The sequence below is a fragment of the Orycteropus afer genome, unplaced genomic scaffold, assembly GCF_000298275.1.
Source record: "Orycteropus afer afer isolate SDZICR_OR568_19922 unplaced genomic scaffold, OryAfe1.0 scaffold00757, whole genome shotgun sequence".
In the NCBI taxonomy this organism is placed as follows: Eukaryota; Metazoa; Chordata; class Mammalia; order Tubulidentata; family Orycteropodidae; genus Orycteropus; species Orycteropus afer.
The window spans coordinates 667,053-688,174 of record NW_006922344.1 but is presented as its reverse complement, the minus strand read 5'-3'; the positions used below and the strand labels follow the sequence as shown (position 1 = coordinate 688,174).

General features: G+C 38.6%; 1 protein-coding gene across 1 annotated transcript in view; it reads left to right on the top strand.

Moving 5' to 3' along the window:
* The window catches only part of TWSG1 (twisted gastrulation BMP signaling modulator 1), a 180,374-nt gene extending 162,474 nt beyond the window's left edge, over nucleotides 1-17,900 (top strand). Inside the window, exon 4 of the mRNA XM_007957553.2 lies at nucleotides 17,719-17,900. Within this exon, the coding sequence (XP_007955744.1) occupies nucleotides 17,719-17,900 (182 nt within the window). The remainder of the gene's footprint in view (nucleotides 1-17,718) is intronic.
* Nucleotides 17,901-21,122: the final 3,222 nt, after the last annotated feature.

Genomic DNA, 21,122 nt, shown 5'->3' with positions numbered 1-21,122 from the left:
CTCTGAAACCCCGAGGGTTTGCGTTGCGATTCACCAATAGGGACCTGCCAAAGACTCCAAACAGCATCTCTATCTACTACAGACACATCAAGCACCATTGGATCAGCCAGATCATATGCCCCAAGTGGCAGAGCAGCCTGCATGGCAGCCTGAACCTGTTGCAGGGCCTTCTGTTGTTCTGGGCCCAACTCAAAACTAGCAGCTTTCCGAGTCACTTGATAAATAAGCGCAGCAACACCCATGTGAGGGATATATTGCCTCCAGAATCCAAAGAGGCCCACCAAACATTATGCCTCCTTTTTATTTGTGGGGGAAGCCAGATATAATAACTTACCCTTCACTTTAGTAGGAATATCTCAACATGCCCCATACCATTGGACCCCTAGAAATTTCACTGAGGTGCCTGAATTTTCGTTGGGTTAATTTCCCAACCTTTAGCACACATATGTCTCACCAGTAAGTCTAGAGTTATCGATACTTCTTCCTTACTAGGTCCAATGAGCATAATGTCATCAATGTAATAATGGTGCGGTGTGATGTCTTGTGGAAGGGAAAGGCAATCAAGGTCCCTACGGACTAAATTATGACATAGTGTCAGGGAGTTGATAAACCCCTGAGGAAGGACTGTGAAACTATACTGTTGGCCTTGCTAGCTGAAGGCATACTGCTTCTGATGGTCCTTTGAAATTGGTATCAAGAAAAAGGCATTGGCCAGATCAATAGTTGCATACCAAGTACCAAGAGATGTACTAATTTGCTCAAGCAATGAAACCACATCAGGAACAGCAGCTGCAATTGGAGTCACCACCTGATTAACTTGACAGTAATCTACTGTCATTCTCCAAGATCCATCTGCTTTCTGCACTGGCAAAATAGGCGAATTAAATGGGGATGTGGTGGGAATCACCATCCCTGCATCCTTCAAGTCCTTAAAGGTGTCAGTAATCTCTGCAACCCCTCCAGGGATGCAGTATAGCTTTTAATTTAATATTTTTGTAGGTAGAGGTAGTTCTAATGGCTTCTACTTTGCTTTTCCTACCATGATAGCCCTTACTCCACATGTCAGAGACCCAGTGTGGGAATTCTGCCAATTGCTCAGTATATCTATTCCAATTATGCATTCGGTCACTGGGGAAATCACTACAGGATGGTTTCGGGGACCCACTAGACCCACTGTGAAACACAACTTAGCTAAGATTCCATCAATAACTTGACCTCCATGTGCTCCTACTCTGACTGGTGGGCCACAATTATGCTTTTGGTCTCCTGGAATTAGTGTCAGTTTAGAGCCAGTGTCCAGTAATCCCCGAAAAGTCTGATTATTTACTTTTCCCCAATGAACAGTCACTCTTGTAAAGGGCCTCCGATCCCTTTGGGGAAGGCTGGGAGAAAGATAGACATTATAGATTTTGGCAATGTAGTGGGGTCCTTCCTCAAAGGGATCCAGCCTCCCCTTCATTCAAGGGATTGTGGGTCTGTAAACTGACTCAAGTCTGGGAATTGATTGAGAGGTCGTGACTCTGTATTCTGGCAATTCAATCTAGGTTGCTGTTCACGTGACTTAGAATTCTTCTTTCTATACAGATCAAGTAAATATTTAGTAGGCTTGCCATGTATTTCACTACTAGGAACACCATGAGCAAGTAGCCAATGCCATAATTCCACACGAGTCAGACTATTCTGATTACTGTTCTGACTCTGATGTCCATTATGGTAACCGTGCCCACCTTGCCTTTGTCAATTAACTGCTTCCACTTGGCCCCTACTACCATGGGGTCCAGTCAGCCCCATCGTAGTTAAGTGTCTTAGTTCAATTAGGGAAGTTCCACTGTCAAATCAGGTTTACATAAAATAGCAATCACAGCAGTCTTCAAAGATGCTGGAGCTCCCTTCACAAATTTATTCCTCATGATACTGGTGAAAGGCATGTCTTCTGGACTCTCCATTTCTGGCTCTAGGGTTCTAATCTGATAAATCCATTCTAACAGGCCAGTTTCCCTCAGCTTCTGGATACCTTCTTCTACATTATACCAAGGCAGGTCTGGTACTTCAGCTTGACTTAAGGTAGGCCACTGCATAATCCATGCCTCAGTAAGCCAACCAAATAAACTACTAGATCCTTTCCTAATCTCTTGAGCTGAAACATTTAATGAAGAATCCATACTTAGTGAGCCTAAATCAATAAACTCAAACTGATCCAATCTTACATTCCTTCCACCATTATCCCACACCCTCAGTAGCCATTCTCATACATATTCTCCAGGTTTCTGTCTATACATGTTAGCAAAATCAAGTAGGTCTTTTTGGGTGTTGCATACCACCTCCTCAGTCACACTTTGTAGTTCACCTTTTGGGGCTCACTTGGACCTTAGCTTTAGTTATAGGTCTAGCAGCAACAATGGGTGGTTGGGGCAGTTCCTGAGAACATTCAGCAATGTCTCCCATGGCCTCTGCCTCAGGCAATGACTCAGCAGGAACAGTTGGGCTAATCCTATGAAACTGAGGTGGAGGGGATAATGGCTTTATAGTAATCCCTTCAGATGGGGGGATTCAACAGAATTTACAGGTTCCATATCCTCATGTTCCTGACTATCTTCTGCCCATATGTCTCCATTCCAGGTTTAGGATCCCATTTTTTCCCAATCAATGCCCTCAATTTAACATCAGACACCATTCTTGGTTGGCAATTTAATTAGTGTTGTAATTCAGCCACCCTTACAATAAGACTATGAGTTTTGTTTTCAGCAATATCTGCTCTGTTACTGGAAGATGTAAGACATTCTTTCAGAGTACAACTGGAAGCACTGAGGTCTTTTATGAGGTGCTTAAGCCGAGACTCAGTAGCTCTGAATTTATCTCGCTCTTTCACCACTTTGTCTAGTGTAAGTAGGACCAACCAACCAGCTTCCTTACACTCCTCATGCTTACAAATTTGCAGAAAAGTATCAAATGTCCGATCACCCAGAGCGTCACTTTTCACAAGTACTTGATCTATTGGTGGTACTATTTAGCATATTAATGTTGCCACCTCACACCACGGATTAGCAGGGCCCTCTTTACTAACAGAGGCAGGGTCACTAGTGTCTTTAAGATTAATCAAACTGGAGAACCAATTTAGGAAGCCCATCCTTATGATTTTGTCTCTTTAGAACCACTCTCAGTACCAAATGTGTTAGACTCGGTTCGCTAGAGAAACAAAACCAGTAGAGCTGAGAGAGAGCGAGAGAGAGAAGAGATTTATCTTAGGAAAATGGCTCACACACTTATAGAAGCTGGCAAGTCCAAAGTTCCTGGATCAAACGTCAAGCTGGAGGCTTTTCCACATCAAGCTGGAGGCTTTTCCCGACTCTTGCAGGCGCAGGGGCTGAGGAGCTCAGAGCTGCCAGGCAGTACACCAGCTGTTGACTCCAATGAATGATGAATCCAAGATCTCCAGGCCGAATGGTGGATTGTTCACTCACGGACAGTTGCAGGCAGCACAACAGAATCCTGATCCACAGAAGAATGTCTCCTTTCCCAGATGTCCACACATACACTGGAAGCAGGCCACACCCCTAGGGAAACTCCCTTTCAGTAGATTGGCTGCTCGGAACACAGTCATCTTATCCTATCATGGGAACAACCAACCACACCACAACAGCTCAAACCACACAGAATTGTAGTCCAGCCAAGTTGACACACAGCTCCAACTATCACACACAGGAAAACATAGACCAATTCAGCAGTTTCTACATGTACAATTCAGTGACATTAATTATATTCTTAGTTATACAACTATTCTTACCCTCTTTTTACAAGCTATTCCTCCCCCATTAACATTAACTCATTCCCCCTTAAGTTTCCTATCTAATCTTTCTAAGATGATGTTGTCAATTTGATCCCATATAGATAGATCTTAAAAGAGCACAGTGCTCACTGAAGATATTCTTTACTAGTTAAGCTAAAATATTGTTTGGTTTTAAGAAGACTTCATGGGGTATGTTTGGTTTAAGGTTTAAAGATTATCTCAGGCCAGTAGTTTCATGGGTTCATCCAGCCTCCACATCTCCAGAAAGTCTAGAATCCATGAGACTTTGAAAATTCTGCTCTGCATTTTCTCCCATCTGATCAATATTCTTCTATAGTCTTCGCTTGGAATGTTCAGTAATAGTAACCAGGCACTATCCAGTTGTTCTGAACTCATGGCAAAGGAGGCAATTATTCATGGAGGCAGTTAGCCTCATTTTCTCCTATTTCTGACTCTCCTTATTCTTCTGTTGTATCTTGAGTAGCAGCTTGCAAGCTTTTAACACCCCAGGCACAACACAGCGAACACTGAAGTAGAACAGAAGCACTGGATGCATTATTAGGCCAATTACTCTTGTTTTTAATTAATATATTTTAACAAACATTAAAAGTTTTTAAACATTATTAAACCTTTTTCAAAAAGCTATATTGACTCACTGTTAATAATTAACATTGCTCTGTTAAACAAAATGAACATTCACTTCATTTCCTCTTTCTCTTTTTTTTTTTTTTAAAGTATGTAGGATTTTCGTTCTGAGTTACTTGTTTATTTAATATTATGCCCCTTCTATTTTAAGATTGCATTATTACTGCTCCTCACAGCCATATTATTAGTGATTATTTAGATTTGGCTCTTAGTTGTACTGCTTTCTTTGCTTGTCACCATTTCTTTTATTTCATGTTTTCCTCTTTCTTGGATTCTTTTTCATTTTGTTAAAGTATATTCTCAAGTAATTATATAAAAAATTGTGTCTGGTTGATATGTACAAGTTCTTACATTTCCAAAATTCCTCTTTGCTCTTACTAATTTAAATACTATTTTGAGTTTTTAATTAAAATTGAAGGGCATATTTGTATGGTCTTCTAAAATTTAGGGTTACAGATGAAAAATATATTACCTATTCTTTCTAATTCATTTATTTTGTAGGTAACCTTCTAAGCCCTCCCTTGTTTATAGATGAACTGAAATAGTTTTATCTTTTGGTACAGAATTTACAAATTCCATGAGGATGAATCTTGATATTATCACTTTCCATATTGACATTTATAAGGTAGTGAGACTTTCAGTCTTTCTTCAGCTCAAGGAAACACTTTCATTATTTATTTGAGTATTTGTGCCCCTCCGTTCTCATTGTGTTCTTCTGGAACTTCTATTAGAGATATTTGGGTATAATAGTTCTCTCTTTTAGATTTCTAATTTAGTTGTTAATAATAACTTCTTAGTTATTTAGTCCTTATGCTGAAAATGAGCATTTTATATAAGCAATCATGCTTTAATTTCTAAAAATTTGATTGTTTTCCAATATTTTTCTTTTTATAGCATTTTGTTCTTATTTTATGAATACAGTATCCCTTTAAACTTCTCTTGACTATGTCCTACAGAATTTTGCTTTTTCTTTGCTCTTCCTTTGAAGTTAGGTGCCCTACTTACTCAGCTTTGTGCCTTGTTTTCATACCTAATACTATTATTTTTCCCAAAATTCTTGGTTGTCCTTTAATATTTATTGATGACATTGTAGATTGGGCATTATTGTTGGCTGAAATATTTTTTCCCATCAGTTGTGAATGTTGCTGTAGCCTTGTCATTCTTCTCTCTACTCTAAATTGTCTAAAAATCCTTCAAAATTTCTAGTCTGCTAATGGCTCCCTCTCTAGTTTTCTACTGCTGTTTTGTTTGGGTAGGTGGGATCTGATAGGGAGGAAATTCATGGAATCAGCCTACTAAGTTTAACAAGAATTTCACATATTCCAATTTAAATTTTACAAATTTTACTTCAGATATTTTTACCTCACATTTAATTGCTAATTTACGAATATTTGTAGTGTGATTGCCTTTTTTGTTTTATAGATACAAAGATAAATATAAAAGAAATTGCTTATTCTAAATTATTTTCTTATCCATATTTACAATATAGTATTTTTCTTACCTTCTTTCAGGATAAATAATATACTTGATCTTGAAAATGGGTTATGTAGCTGGAGTTTTATCCCTGAGAATATTTTTTAAGTAGTCATTGGGGATGGGGGGGAGAATTGATTCCAATTCATAGAGACCCCCATTGTGTTTCTGAGGCTGTAGATCTTTATGGAAGTAGATTGCCCCATCTTCCTTCCATGGAGTGGCTGGTGGGTTTGAACTGCTGATCTCTGATCAGCAGCCAAATACCTGATGCACTACTCCACCAGAGTTCCTTAAAATATGTAAATTGCCAAAATATCAACAAAAGGATTAATACTATAGTAAATAAAGACTTCAGCTATGTGGCGGGACTGTAAAATGATACAACCACTGTGGAAATTGGTAAGGCAATTCCTTAAAAAGTTACAATTAGAAATACCATTTGATCCATTAATCTTACTACTAGGTATATGTCCTGAAGAAGTGAGTGGCAGGACACGAATAGATATATGCATACACCCATGTTTATCACAGCACTATTCACTATAGCAAAGAGATAGAAACAACCTAAGCTCATCAACTGAGGAATGGATAAATAAACTGTGGTACATACACATAATGGAATACTATGCAACCCTAAAGAATAATGTAGAATCTGCAAAACACTGCATAACATGGATGAACTTGGAGGATATTATGTTGAGTGAAATAAATCAATCACAGAAGGACAAATGTTGTAATTAGTTCCCTATTGTAAAAAGTCAAGGAAAGGTTTATGCATGGAAGAAAACTTTCTCTTTTGGTTACCAGGGATGGATGGGATGGGAGGGGAGAGAAAATTCTTAGTTAGATTGGGGAAAAAAATATGTATGTGTACACCTGTGTGTGTGTGTGTGTCTTTGTATAAACCAAAAAAAACAAACACTCTGCCATCGAGTCGATTTGACTCATAACGACCCTCCTTGGGTTTCTGAGGCAGTATCTCTATGGAGGTAGATTGCCCAGTCTTCCTTCTGAGGAGTGGCTGGTGGGTTTGAACCACCAGCCTTCTGGTTATCAGTCAGATGCCTTAGACACTATGCCACCAGAGCTCCCTGTGTGTATATGTGTGCGTGTGTGTGTTTCACTGCTATTCATAACGTTTTCACTGGCCAGTTCTTTGAGAAGTGGTTGGCCTCTTCCTTCTTCCAAGTCTGTCTTAGCCTGGAAGCTCCAGTGAAACCTGTCCACCATAGGTAACCCTGCGGGAATGGCATTTTGCAATACGGTGGCATAGCCTCCAGCCTCACAGCAGCACATAAGCCACCACAGGATGACAAACTGACAGACAAATTCGTCTCTCTCAGTTGTTTCTAACCCCTCTGTACCTGCCTACCTCAGGCCCCAGCCTCAATAAAGAACCACCCCAAGCAAAAAGCAGCCCCTGAGTCCCAACTCTCAGCCTTGGCCTTGGCCTTGGCCTTAAAACATAGCTGCCCCCAGGCAAAAAGCAGCCCCTGAACCCTGGCCCGCCTACCTCAGGCTCTGTCCTTAATAAAGTGCCGCCCCAAAAGCGAAAAGCAGCCTCCAATCCCAGGCCCACCTACCTCAGGTCCCAGCCTTAATATACATCCACACGTAAGCGAAGAGCAGTCTCCAAGCTCTGGGCCTACCTACCTCAGGCCCCAGCCTTAATAGAGAGCCAACCCCAAGCAAAAAGCAGCCCCCGATCCCCAGGCCCGCCTACCTTGGCCCCGGCATCAGGATTGGAGGAAGACTAACAACCTGCGATACACAGATGACACAACTTTGCTTGCTGAAAGTGAGGATGATTTGAAGTACTTAACTGATGAAGATTGAAGACTACAGTCTGCAGTATGGATTACACTTCATTCAATAAAAAGAAAAGAATCCTCACAACTGGTCCAATTAACAGCTTCATGATAGGTGGGGAAAAGATTGAAGTTGTCAAAGATTTCGTATTATTTGGTTCCACAATCAATACCAATGGAAGCAGCAGTCAAGACATCAGACAATGTATTGCATTGGGCATATCTGCTGCAAAAGACCTCTTTCAAGTGTCTCCTTGAAAGACTTGAAATCTCCTTTCAAAGATATCTCCTTGAAGGCTAAGATGCGCCTAACCCAAGCCATGGTATTTTCAGTTGCCTCTTATGCATGTGAGAGCTGAACAGTGAATCAGGAAGACCGAAGAAGAGTTGTTGCTTTCGAGTTGTGGCATTGGTGAAGAATGCTAAGAGTACTGTGGTTTGCTAAAAGGACTAACAAATCTGTCCTGGAAGAGTGCAGCCGGAATGCTTCTTGGAAGCGAGAATAGCCAGACTTCGTCTCACCTACTTTGGTCATGTTGTCAGAAGGAATCATCCCTTGGAGAAGGGTATTATGCTTGGTAACGTGGAGTGTCAATGAAGAAGAGTAAGGCCCTCGACGAGATGGATAGACCCAGTGGCTGCAACAGTGACCTCAGGTATAGCAAGGATCGTGAGGCTGGCACAAGACCAGCCAGTGTTTTGTTCTACTGTGCTTAGGGTCTCTGAGTCAGAGACAACTCGAAGGCACCTAACAACAACAATATATATTTGTATATATATGTATACATATATAACTCTCATTCTCATTTCCCTACCTCTGGCTATATATATATATATATGAAAGATTATTGTTGGGTACCAAGAGTTGGAGGGAGGTGGAAAGGAGAAACTTTTGTTTGCAGGGCAGTGAGTTCATGGTAATAGTGGTGGAATATTTTGAAAAAGGATAGCAGTAATGGTGGCACAACATGTAAAATGTCATCAGTGTCCCTGAGCTGTAAATGTGGAAGTTGTTATGTTGGCGAATGTCTTGCTGTATATGTTTTCACCACAATAAAAGTAAAAAAAAAAAAGACTTCAGTTATGGTGATACTACTGATTAAATATAATATCAGTTGATATACTCTGGTGGCATAATGCCTAAGGCATTTGACTGCTATCCAGAAGGGTGGTGGTTCAAACCCACCAGTCGCTCCTTGGAAGGAAGGTTGGGCAATCTACTTCTGTAGTGATACCACCTCAGAAACCCAAGGAGGGGTCGCTATGAGTCAGGTATGACTCCACCGCACATAGCAGTAACAACAATATATGTCGTCTGATGTCCTGACTGATGCTTCCATTGGCATCAGTTGTAGACCAACCACTGTGAAGTCTTTGACAATTCAGTCTTTTCTCCATTTATCATAATGCTGTTTCTAGGTCCAGTTGTGAGGATTTTTATTTTCTTTATACTGAGATGTAATCCATACTGCAGACTACATTCTTCAGTCTTCATCAGTAAGTGCTTCAAGTCATCTTCACTTTCAGCAAGCAAAGTTGTGTCATCAGCGTATTGCAGGTTGTTAATGATTCTTCCTGTAATTCTGATGCCACATTCTTCTTCGTATAATCCAGCTTCTAGGATTAGTTGCTCAGCATACAAATTGAGTAAGCATGGTGAAAGGATACAACCCCGACGTACTCCCTTCTTGATTATAAACCATGAAGTGTCCCCTTGTTCTGTTCAAAGACAGCCTCCTAGACTAAGTACAGGTTCCTGATGACTACAATTAATTGTTCTGGAATTCCCATTCTTCTCAATGTCATCCACAATTTGTTATGATCCACACAATCAAATGCTTTTGCCTAGTCAATTAAACACAAGTAAACATCTTTCTGGTATTCTTTGCTTTGATCTAAGATCCATCTGCCATCAGCAATGATATCCCTTGCTAAGTCCTCTACTGAATCCAGCTGGCGTTTCTGGAAGTTCTCTGTCAATATACTGCTGCAACCGTTTTTGAATTATCTTCAGTAAGATTTTATTTGCATGCAATATTAATGAAATTGTTTGATAATTTCCACATTCTGTGTGATCACCTTTCTTTGGAATGGGTACAAATATGGATCTCTTCCAGGCAGTTGGCCAGGTAGCTACCTTCCAAATCTTTTGGCATACCCAAGTGAGTGCCTTCAGCGGAGCATCCATTTGTTGAAACATCTCAGTGGGTATTCCATCAATCCCTGGAGCCTTGTTCTTTGCCAATTCCTTCAGTGCACCATTGACTTCTTCTTCAATACCATTGGTTCTTGAACCTATGCCACCTCCTGAAATGGATGAAGATCGACCAGTTCTTTTTGGTACAGTGACTCTGTGTATTCCATGTTCTTTTGATGCTTCCTGCATCATTCAATATTTTGCTCATAGACTCTGTGAGTATAGCAACTCGAGGTTTAAATTTTTTCCTCAGTTCTTTCAGCTTGAGAAATGCTAAGCAGGTTCTTCTCTTTTGTTTTTCAAATTCCAGGTCTTTGCACATTTCATTGTAGTAATTGACTTTGTCTCCTTGAGCTGCTCTTTGAAATCTTTTCTTCAGCTCTTTTATCTTGTCATTTTTTCCATTTGCTTTAGTTACTGTGCTCAAAGCAAGTTTCAGAGTCTCTTCTGACATCAGTTATGATCTTTTCTTCCTTTTTCATTTTTTTAATGACCTCTTGCTTTCTTCATGGATGATGTTCTTGATGTCATCCCACAATTCTTCTGGTTTTTGGCCATCGGTGTTCAATGCATCAAATCTATTCTTTAGATGGTCTCTAAATCCAGGAGGGATTTATTCAAGATCATATTTTGGCTCTTGTGGATTTGTTTTAATTGTCTTCAACTTCAAGTTGTGAACTTGCATATGAGCAGTTAATGGTCTGTTCCACAATCAGCTCCTGGCCTTGTTTTGGCTAAAGATATTGAGCTTTTCCATCGCCTCTTGCCACAGATGTAGTCAGTCTGATTCCTGTGTGCTCCATCTGGCAAAGTCCACATGTATAGCCACCGTTTGTGTTGGTGAAAAAAGATATTTGCAATGAGTAAGTTGTTGGTCTTGCAGAATTCTATCATGCGATCTCTAGCATTATTTCTGTGACCAAGGCCAAGTTTTCCAGCTACCAGTCATTCTTCTTTGTTTCCAACTTTTGCATTTCAGTCACCAGTGGTAATTAACACATCTTGATTGCATGTTCAGTCAATTTCAGACTGCAGAAAAACCAAACTCACTGCCATCAAGTTGGACCCCTCCTTGGATTTCTGAGGTGGTATCACTATGGAAGTAGGTTGCACAACCTTCCTTCCAAGGAGTGGCTGGTGCATTTGAACCTCCAGCCTTCTGGTTAGCAGACTGCAGAAGTTGATAAAAATCTTCAGTTTCCTCATCTTTGGCTTTGGTGGTTGGTGCATCAATCTGAGTAATAGTAGTAGTAACTGGTCTTCTTTGTAGGCATATGAATATTATCCTGTCACTGACAGCATTGTACTTCAGGGCAGATTTTGAAACATCCTCTGTGATGATGAATGCCATGCTGTTCCTCTTCAAATTGTCATTACTAGCATAGTAGATCATATGGTTGTCTGATTCAGAATGGCCAAAAACAGTTCATTTCTGCTCACTAATGCCTAGGATATCAGTCTTTATGTGTTCCATTTCATTTTTTACAAATTCCAATTTACCATCCAGTCACCCAAGGCGATAGCTTAGAAGTTGTCCTATATGCCCCCTTTACTCTTTTCACATGTATTTTTCCCAAATCGCATATATCCTACTTCATCTCACTAAAATGGGTCCTTGTATCTTCTCTTGTGAATGCTGCTGTCTTACTTAGCTTCCTTCTGACATCAGGACCAAAGTATGAGAGAGACAGTCTGGCCATTCTCACTTCTAGGGAACATTCTAGCTGCACTTCCTCAAAGAAAAATTTGTTTGTTCTTCTGGCATTGAATGTTCGTTGTACATTCAATATTCTTTACCAGCACAGTTGTACACCTGTAAAAAGTTGATTTGGCAAAAGATGTGTGTTAGATATATTTACAACAATGACAGAAAAAAAAAAAATAGTAGCTGCAGAGGCTGCTTATGTACAATCAGATACCTCATGAGATTTGGTTCCTTGGTTTGAAAGTTAAGGGTCATGATTTGATGGGACATCCCAGTTAATTGGCCTAATAATGTTTTTAGTGCATCTTTTCTACCTCCTAGTTCATAGTGATCCCTCCTTGGGTTTCCAAAGCAGTATCACTGTGGAAGTAGATTTCCCGATCTTCTTTCTGAGGAGTGGCTGGTGGGTTTGAACCACCAGCCTTCTGGTTAGCAGTCAAATGCCTTAGGTACTATGCTACCAGAGCTCCCTGAATTCTGGATAGCTCCCTGGTTTTATGTGGTGCTGAGGTCACAACTTTTAAGCATATCCAAACTCTTTTAGCTTATCCAAACAACATACTCCATTTAGGCTTCAACTCTTTAGCATGTCCCAAAGGGTTATCAGTGGTCTCATAGCCTAACCCCAGATCCTTTATATGAAGTTTACTACATGGTTAAGCTTTTGGGTACTAACTGAAATACTTTGTTATGTGGGGTCACTATGAGAGTGGGAATCTACTCCATGGCACCTAAAACCACTCCTAGTAGCCTTTCTAACCTTATACATGGAACTCCAAAATGCCTCTCTGCTTATGAACATACATTTCCTTTGCCTGGAATAGCCATTCTTCCCATTCATTTTCACCATCTCAAAAACTCAAACTATCCTTAAGGTCATAGCTAAAGTTTCTCCTCTGTAAAGCCTGCCAATGGGGAAAGCTAACCAATTCTTCCTCCTCCTCCCAGCTTTTGCATTTGTTTTGTTGTCTGTTTTTAACTTACAGGCCTCTATTTAGTTCCTTGGATTCTCTTATTATTTTTTGACTCCTAATGGCTATCCCATAGTAGGTGCTCAATAAATAATAGTTGAGTAAATAAGTGAATTTAGTAAATACCAGTCATCTGGGGACTCAGATGCTCCCACCACTCCCCACCCCACCATCCCCTCTTCCCGTCACTTAACTGCCAGCTACTTCCAATCTGGTGCTGTGCTGGCCTCCCAATTTTCTTCTTTAACTAAGCTGCATTGGATATGCCCAGTAGTTGTGGTAGCTAAGTTGTATGTCAGTTTGGCTGGGCCTGGTTGAGTGGCTGAGCAGCTGGATGTAGTTATTCCTCATAGTGAAATTGGTAACTAACTCCATGATGGAATCTACTGGAGCAGCTGAGTGGCTGCTTTAAGAGATGTGGTCTGCTTCCAGTAGATAAGAAGCAACTTTGAGGACAGTCTTTAGCTTTCAGCACTCTTGAATCCAGCATGTAGCCAAGTTGTCATTCAGCAGCCTGCCATACTGTCTGTTGGGACTCTTAATGGACTTGAATCAGTGGCCTACCATGTGGTTTGGTGATATCAGCACTGTGCCTTTTTACTTGTCCCCTTTGGGTTTGTCAGCCTCAGCAGCCAGCAGCTGCCTGAGTAAACAAAGTCTCCACCTTCAGTGGGCCAGGAGCAAGGGACAGAGCTAAAGCCCAAGGTCAAGGGGCTTTTAGAGCCCCTAAAGCTTGGCACTTTGAACTTGGACTTCTAGCCTCCAAAACTGTAAAAGAATAAACTCCTGTTTGTTAAAGTCATTCCATTTATGATATTTTCTGTTAGAGCAGGTACAAAGTAACCAAAAAAATAGTGTTTCTGATAACTTCCTCCACTCTATACCCCTGCAGGAGCTCTGGTAGCGTAGGGCCTAAGGCACTTGACTGCTGACCAAAGGCTGGCGGTTCAAACCCACTAGCCACTCCTCGAAAGGAAAGTTGGGCAATCTACTTCCGTAGTGATACTGTCTCGGCAACCCAAGGAGGGGTCACTATGAGTCAGGTCCGACTCAACAGCACATAACAACAACAGCATCCCCCCTGCACACTACAACACTATACCCACTTCCTTTTGACTTTCCTTGTTTTGTTACTTCATAGCTTTGCTTTTGGTTCTTCCTAAGTCTAGTGCAGCGTTTTCCATTGAGTCTTCCCTTAATATTCAGTTCTCTGGTGATTTATCAGTTCTGTAAATGGTTCTTTAGGAAAACTTAGCCATTAGTCATATACTCACTATCATTGGTTTGTATTGTCCTTTGTTTGTTCCACATACCCTGTCCTCCTAGCTTGGTGTTGTATGGAATTAATTAACTACCAGAGAGCTAAAACTGAATTGATCAAAAATGGTTGTCTTATCACTGACATGAAACATGTATGTGAATTGTGGAATGGAAAACTGATTAGCTCTGTAAACTTTCACCCAAATCACAATAAGTTGAAAAGTTGCCTTTGGTAGCAAGACTAGAAATCACTATTAATAACAAAAAAAATATTTTTTAAGACTTCTGGTAAGATGGAGGAATAAGCAGACAAGCTACACAGACCCTCTTCAACAAAGAAAAGAGAAACCAATTGACAGGGATACAGAAGATAATCTTGGAGCCCTGAGCTTTGAAAGGAAGTATATAGAAGTGGATTAGGCACCAACTAGTGGAAAAACCTGAATGAAAACAGTGAGTACAGAGATGATCAGAGAAGTGGACTGTCGGCTATTTTGATGGGACCAACAGCCTGCTTATTTCCAAGTAGTGTTGGGACTTGAGAATTGACCATGGGCTGCAGGGATAACTGCACTGGTGGCCTATGACTAGGAAGGGAAATAGCAGGAAGGGAGACAATCTGAGCTGTGGACTTTCAGCTGTCTGGAGGGTGCAGCCATTTTGATTGTTTACAAGCGGTGGCCATTTTGGATATGTAAAGTGACTGAGGGCACAGCCAGTTTAAATCTTTACAAGCAGCAGCCATTTTGGATATTTTAAGTGACCGAGGGTACAGCCATTTTGGATGTTTACAAGCGGTGGCCATTTTGGATTTTAAAGTGACAGCATTTTCATTCAGATTCCAGGAACCTAAGAATAGGCTCTGTTTGCCGAGGATAGGAGGAACATACAGAGGCTGACAGTGGGCAAAGAGACATATGATAAGTATATAAGTGCTGCCAACTAGCAAATAGAGGAGCACAGCACAGTATCCTGCATATGTAGATAACATACAAAGAAAACAAAAATTGTGGGCAAATCACTCCAACGTAGAATCACCAATTAAATATAAACACAAAAACGTCACAATGCCTTGAAGACAACAGAGCATCACAATCCACACAAAGAAGCAAGATAAAGCAGGAGAAACAAGGGACCAGGATATAGACCCAAAACACATTGCAGCATTGGATGCAGCATTGGAACTCCCTGATAAGGAATTCAAAAGAGTTATATTTAGGTACTTTCAACGAGTTGAGAGACAGATCAAGGAAGGCACTGACAAAATTGAGGAAAACACAGAGAAAACCTTAGAACAATTTCAAAAGACAATACAAGAACAAAATGACAAAATAAATGAAAAATTAGAAATGATACAAAATCTACAAACATAAATCAGGAAGATTAATACTAAATTTTCAGAAATAGATAACATATTGAACAGGCAGAGGAGTAGAATTGAATCAATGGAAGACAGAATTAGTGAAATTGAAGGCAAATACCTCAGTATGTCTTTGGAAAGGGATCAGTCAGAAAAAAGATCAAAACAAAATGAAGAAAACCTAGGGTTCATGTGGGATACCATCAAAAGGAATACCTACATATAAACAGAATTCCAGAACAGGAAGAGACAAATAAAACCACAGAAAAAATTGTCAAAGATTTGTTGGAAGAGAATTTTCCTGGTATGATAAAAGATGAGACTATATCCATTCAAGAAGTCCAATGAACCACAAACAGGATAGACCCCAAAAGAAAATCACCAAGACATGTCATCATCAAACTTACCAAACCAAAGACAAGGAAAGAACCCTGAAAGCAGCATGGCTAAAACAAAGTTACCTACAAGGGGTGACCAATAAGACTAAGCTCAGGTTGCTTGGCAGAAACCATGCAGACAAGAAGACAGTGGGATGGTATATACAAAACCCTGAAAGAGGAAAATTTCCAACCAAGAATTACATACCCAGCAAAATTGTCCCTCAGATATGATGGTGAAATTAGGACATTTCCAGATAAGCAGAAATTAAGAGAATTTGTTAAAATCAGACCAACCCTACTAGAGATGCTAAAGGAAATCCTTTGGACAGAGAACCAACAACAGCAAACAACTGACCGTTAACACACATGATGACATATCCCAGAAACCAACCCAGCTATGGAAGTATCCAAAGAAAATAACCCCTACAGGATTGTAAACAGGGAACTAGAGACAACAATTGACAAATGAGGACAACTACAAATCAAAAAGAGGGAAAAAATTGTGTAGTTACAGAACTTCTAAATGGTAGGGAAGTCAAGACAACTACAAGATAGAATGGACTGTTCTAAACTTGAGAAGAAAATTATAAATCACAGGGTAGCTTCAAAGAAAAACGATAAACCTTCACATCAACATAAAAAAGAAGACCAGCACAAATATTTAACAAATATTAAAACAATACCAACAAAGGAAATGATAATACGATTCATAAATAAAATTAGCACAGAAAATTATATGGAACAAAGAAATCAACACCACAGAAAAGCACATAACAAAATGACAGCAACAAATTCACACTTGTCAATAATTACATATCTGGCAAGAGACTTATCTCTAAGATTTATAGAAAATGCCAGTGCCTCAACAGCAAAGGGATTTACAATCCAATTGAAAAATGACCGGAAGACATGAATAGACACTCCACCAAGGAGGATATTCAGGCAGCCAGAAAGTACATGAAGAGATGCTCAGGATCATTGGCCATCAGAGAGATGCAAATCAAAACAACCATGAGATACCCTCTCACCCCAGCACTGATGGCAAGGTTCAGTGAGACAGAGAAGAGTAAATGCTGGCAGGGATGTGGAGAAATTGGGACTCTGATACAATGTTGGTGGGACTGTGAAGTGATAAAACCACTGTGGAAAGCAGTATGGCAGTTCCTTAGAAAGCTGGAATTGTAGATACCATTTGACCCAGCAGTCCCATTACTAGGTATCTATCCTAGAGAGGTGAGAGCCAGGACTGGAACAGATATATGCAAACCCATGTTCATTGCAGCACTGTTTACAATAGCAAAAAGATGGAAACAACAACCTACATGCCCACAGGAGAGTGGATGACCAAACTATGGTACATGCACACAATGGAATGCTATGCAGCACTAAAGAATAATGTAGAGTCTGCAAAACACCACATAACATGGATGAACTTAGAGGACATTATGTTGAGTGAAATAAGGCAATCACAGAAGGACAAATATAGTATTAGTTTATTGTTGTGTAGGGTCAAGGGAAGGCTTATATATGGAGAGAAATTTTCTTTTTTGGTTGCCAGGGGTAGGAAGGGAGGGGAGAGAACACTGCAAAAAAAAAAAAAGTGCATTGACCCATTGTCACTTTAGTTTTGTATATTTCACTGTACATAAATTATATTTCAATAAAATGCATTAAAAATATTTGCACCAAGCATTTCTTATCGCTTTGCATCGTTTGGATTGCTTAAGTTTGTTGCATTTTATTGTAAATACTCAGTACAACCTTAGAAGAGTATTTTTTATAAACTTCTTTTAATTGGGGAACTCTTTCCTCATAGGAAATTGTATTAGAAATGTCCAGTTTACAAAGCACACCTCTATAGTATAGCAAATGTTTTTAAATCCAATAAGCTAACCTTTAAGTCATAGTCTGAAATCTATTAAAACTAGCTAGGGAAGCCCTTTGCATTCTTCAACTACAGTGGGAAAATCTGGCTCCCTTTTTAATGTAAGTAACAAACAGGGATCTTTTCTTTCCTCACCTCGTCCTGTGTAAACCGGCAATAAAAGAACTAAGATAAGTAATCGTTAATAATACTCAGCTGTTACCCTCTTTCTTGCTCTGAAGTTTTTTTTTTAATTATTTTTCAGAACACATGTGCACTGTGGTGTACTTTGATGACTGCATGTCCATACATCAGTGCAAGATATCCTGTGAGTCCATGGGGGCATCCAAATACCGCTGGTTCCACAATGCCTGCTGCGAGTGCATTGGGCCCGAATGCATTGACTACGGCAGTAAAACTGTCAAGTGCATGAACTGTATGTTTTAAAGAAGGAAAGAAAATACAAAGCAGAACAATTTTGTCAAAAAGAAAGGTATGAAATGTTATTCAGTGAGGTGAAAAAGAAGATTTAAAAATTGGGAATATACTACCTTTAAAATACAACAAATCTAATAACTTGTTAAATTATATGATTATAACTGCTCTTATTGACCTTATTGCTTACTAGCAATAAAGCCTTCCTTTACTTCTTTGAATCCTTGTACAATTTTGGTCATGTGAGGAAACAAGAACATAGAGAATTCTTTGAAAATCTGAGGCTTCATATATAAAAACTGATGCCATTTTCTTCTAGCATTCCAAAACCTTTTGTTTTTAAAGTGTTGGCAAAAGCATGTTCAGTAAGTTATGGTTTGTTTGATGTACTCCTAAGACACCGAGTTTTTGGAGTTATATGCCATTCTTCATTGTGCCTTTCATTGTTCCCCTGTTTCATAAATTACATAGATACTCAAGTGTATTGCTCTAAAATTCATATAAAATCACCATAAAAAGCTTAATTTCAAATCATATTATGTTAGTTTTAGAAAGGAATTACTATATTTTACAATTTAAAACTATTACATAACAGGATACAACATGCTCATAAAGCTTTAAGAAACATTCCTCTTTGTGTTCTGTTCTCCTTGCCCAAAGGGTTTCTGTAGTTCATGAGGCAGTATCTTTACTAGAAATATCAGGGTACACCTATGAAAATGTATTAAATACACTGCTAGGGTAAATAATTAGGATGCTAAAGTATTTCCTGTGACATAAAGTACCAGCTTAAAGAGCGATTGGGATGGGTAATGTGCCAAATTGGGCAGTAGCTAGAGTACCAGGGCCTGACTGGCCTCCCTGATACTATCCTACAAGGCAGGGATGTGCCCACTCTCAGAACCAAGGGCTTAAAAGTGATAGGAGGGAAATTAAAAAAGAGAATTTATGGTTATGGACAGGAAAAGTTTGGAAATGCTGGGAATTATCATAGGAAACACACTTAGAAGTATTGATTAAGTTTATATCTGGATCTAATATTCTTATTAAAGAAGTGTAATTATACACTGAGGTGTTAAGATTATGAAACTAGAGAAGTATTCTGTTCAAGATGACAGTTGCTTCCAGATGTACTACATTTTGTCAGCTTTTTATATAGTTTCAATAAAGATAAGCTTAAACACTATGTGCCCGTTCTAGTAATAAAATTCCAGTCTTTAAATATAAATACTTAAATTACATAGACTCTTAACTCTACAAAATTACTAGTTTCTCTAGTGCATATACAAGTAACTTTTTAGGAATACCTTTTTATATGTCTAAATATTTTAGTACCTACAAATAGATAATGTTCTTGGATACATTTTGTATTATTCATTATCTAAACAGTAGTTAAAGTTTATATGTAATGCTATGATTAACTATTATAAAATTTAAATCCCTGATCCACTTCTGTTCTTTCAGGTAACTGTAATGAATACAATCAAGGTAGTTTAGCCTCTTAAAATTTTGCATTTTAGCTCATAAGTGTATTTTTTTAATAGGAGAAAATTGAGATATTCTTTTTACTTTTACATAGGGTGCTTCCTTAAAAGTACTTTGAAAATGTAAATGTTTCAGTTCCCCTTCTTAATTAATATTAATTAATTAATTCATATTAATGCTGAGCATTTTCTTGAACTTAAAAAAGAGAAAGCTTTAAAAGCATTTACAGCCAGCTGCTTCATTTCAAGTTGGCTCTTTCTCAAAGTAATTTCATACCTATGAATAGAAGGATATTTTTGCTTATTTGATAAAATGGTTCTTGTTTCCTTAAATATGTAAAAAAAATTTTTTTTTAACTGGCACTAGTGTCGCCGCTTTTAGGTTGTCATTATTAAATTTTAAAATATTTCTATTTTTTTCCCCTACATTAGGAGGATGCTTTTTTGAACCACATTATGTTTTAACTGATTTTTCTTATCACTGTTTCTCTCTTGCGACATTTTCCTTAAATGTAATGGATTTTATATTCAAAGTTTGCTTAATTTTTGTGATTTATGAAGAAGTTGAAAGACAGACAGAAGTACAGTATTTTCTTTCATCTAAAAGATTCCATTTACAGTTTCTTAATGTTTTTTAGATTTTGGGTAACAGTTTTTCAATTTAAAAGTATAATACTGGTGAAGCCTTCAGCCTCACCAAAATGTAGACCTACTATTAACACCCACAGTTCACTTGTATATTGAAGCTTTGGTTAAAAAAAAGTAACAAAAAATATTTATAACCAACCCCTGCTTCAAAAATAAGAAGCCCACAAGATTTTAAACCAGTAGCTATTATAAAGATCATACGGAAAATGTTCTTTCTTACAGTAAAAAGTGAAACTGTACTTATAATAGTAGTACCGTAATAGTAGTACCAAATCAAAAATTTGACTAAAATCTGGGCTTTGTTTACACAGAATGCAAAAAATTAAAAGATTTCAAAATTTGACTTCTCAAATTTCAGAAAACAAAATCTGTGTTAGAGTATTTGAATAATTATAAATCACAAAGTAGTATCAAAATGGAGAGGAGAAGCCAGAACTTTTCTGGAAAATTAGGTAAATAAAAATAAGCCACATTTTTCAAGTTTGTTTTTATGAAAGCCTTCTTTAAAAGAGATTTTAAAAGATTTTAAAAATCTATTCTGCATTCTCAAGAGTATATTGTTTATTGTGTTTCATATGACATATGACCTACAACATATAAAATTATGAGTTTTTCTTTGGTTGTCTCTAGAAACCAAAAAAAGCATTTTAATAAAAAAGTTAAATGACTGTGTCATGTTTTTTGTTAATTTCAGCCTGTACTTCTTGGTTTTAGCAACTGTTGAGTTAGCCTCCAACTCCATAATTGCAAGTATCAAAGAGTAGAGCTGCTCCCTAGGGGTTTTCTTCGCTGTAATCTTTATGTAAACAGAATACTAGCGGTTTTTTTCATGGAGTTACTGGGTAGGTTCAGACCTCCATCCCTTTGGTTAGAAGCCAATCGCAAACTGCTGAAACTATCTAGGCTCCTAATTTCAGCATAGAGCACCAAAATAAGTTTGACATTTCTGTCTAGTGAAGTTGGTGTTTAAGAGATCAGCTGAAGGGTATCCTTCTCTCTCTCAATGTACTGACACCCACACCCCCCCAAAAAAAGTAAAAAACAAAAAACATTGGCCTCCAGTCAGTTATGACTCATGGCAGCCTGACAGATTTTTTTTTTT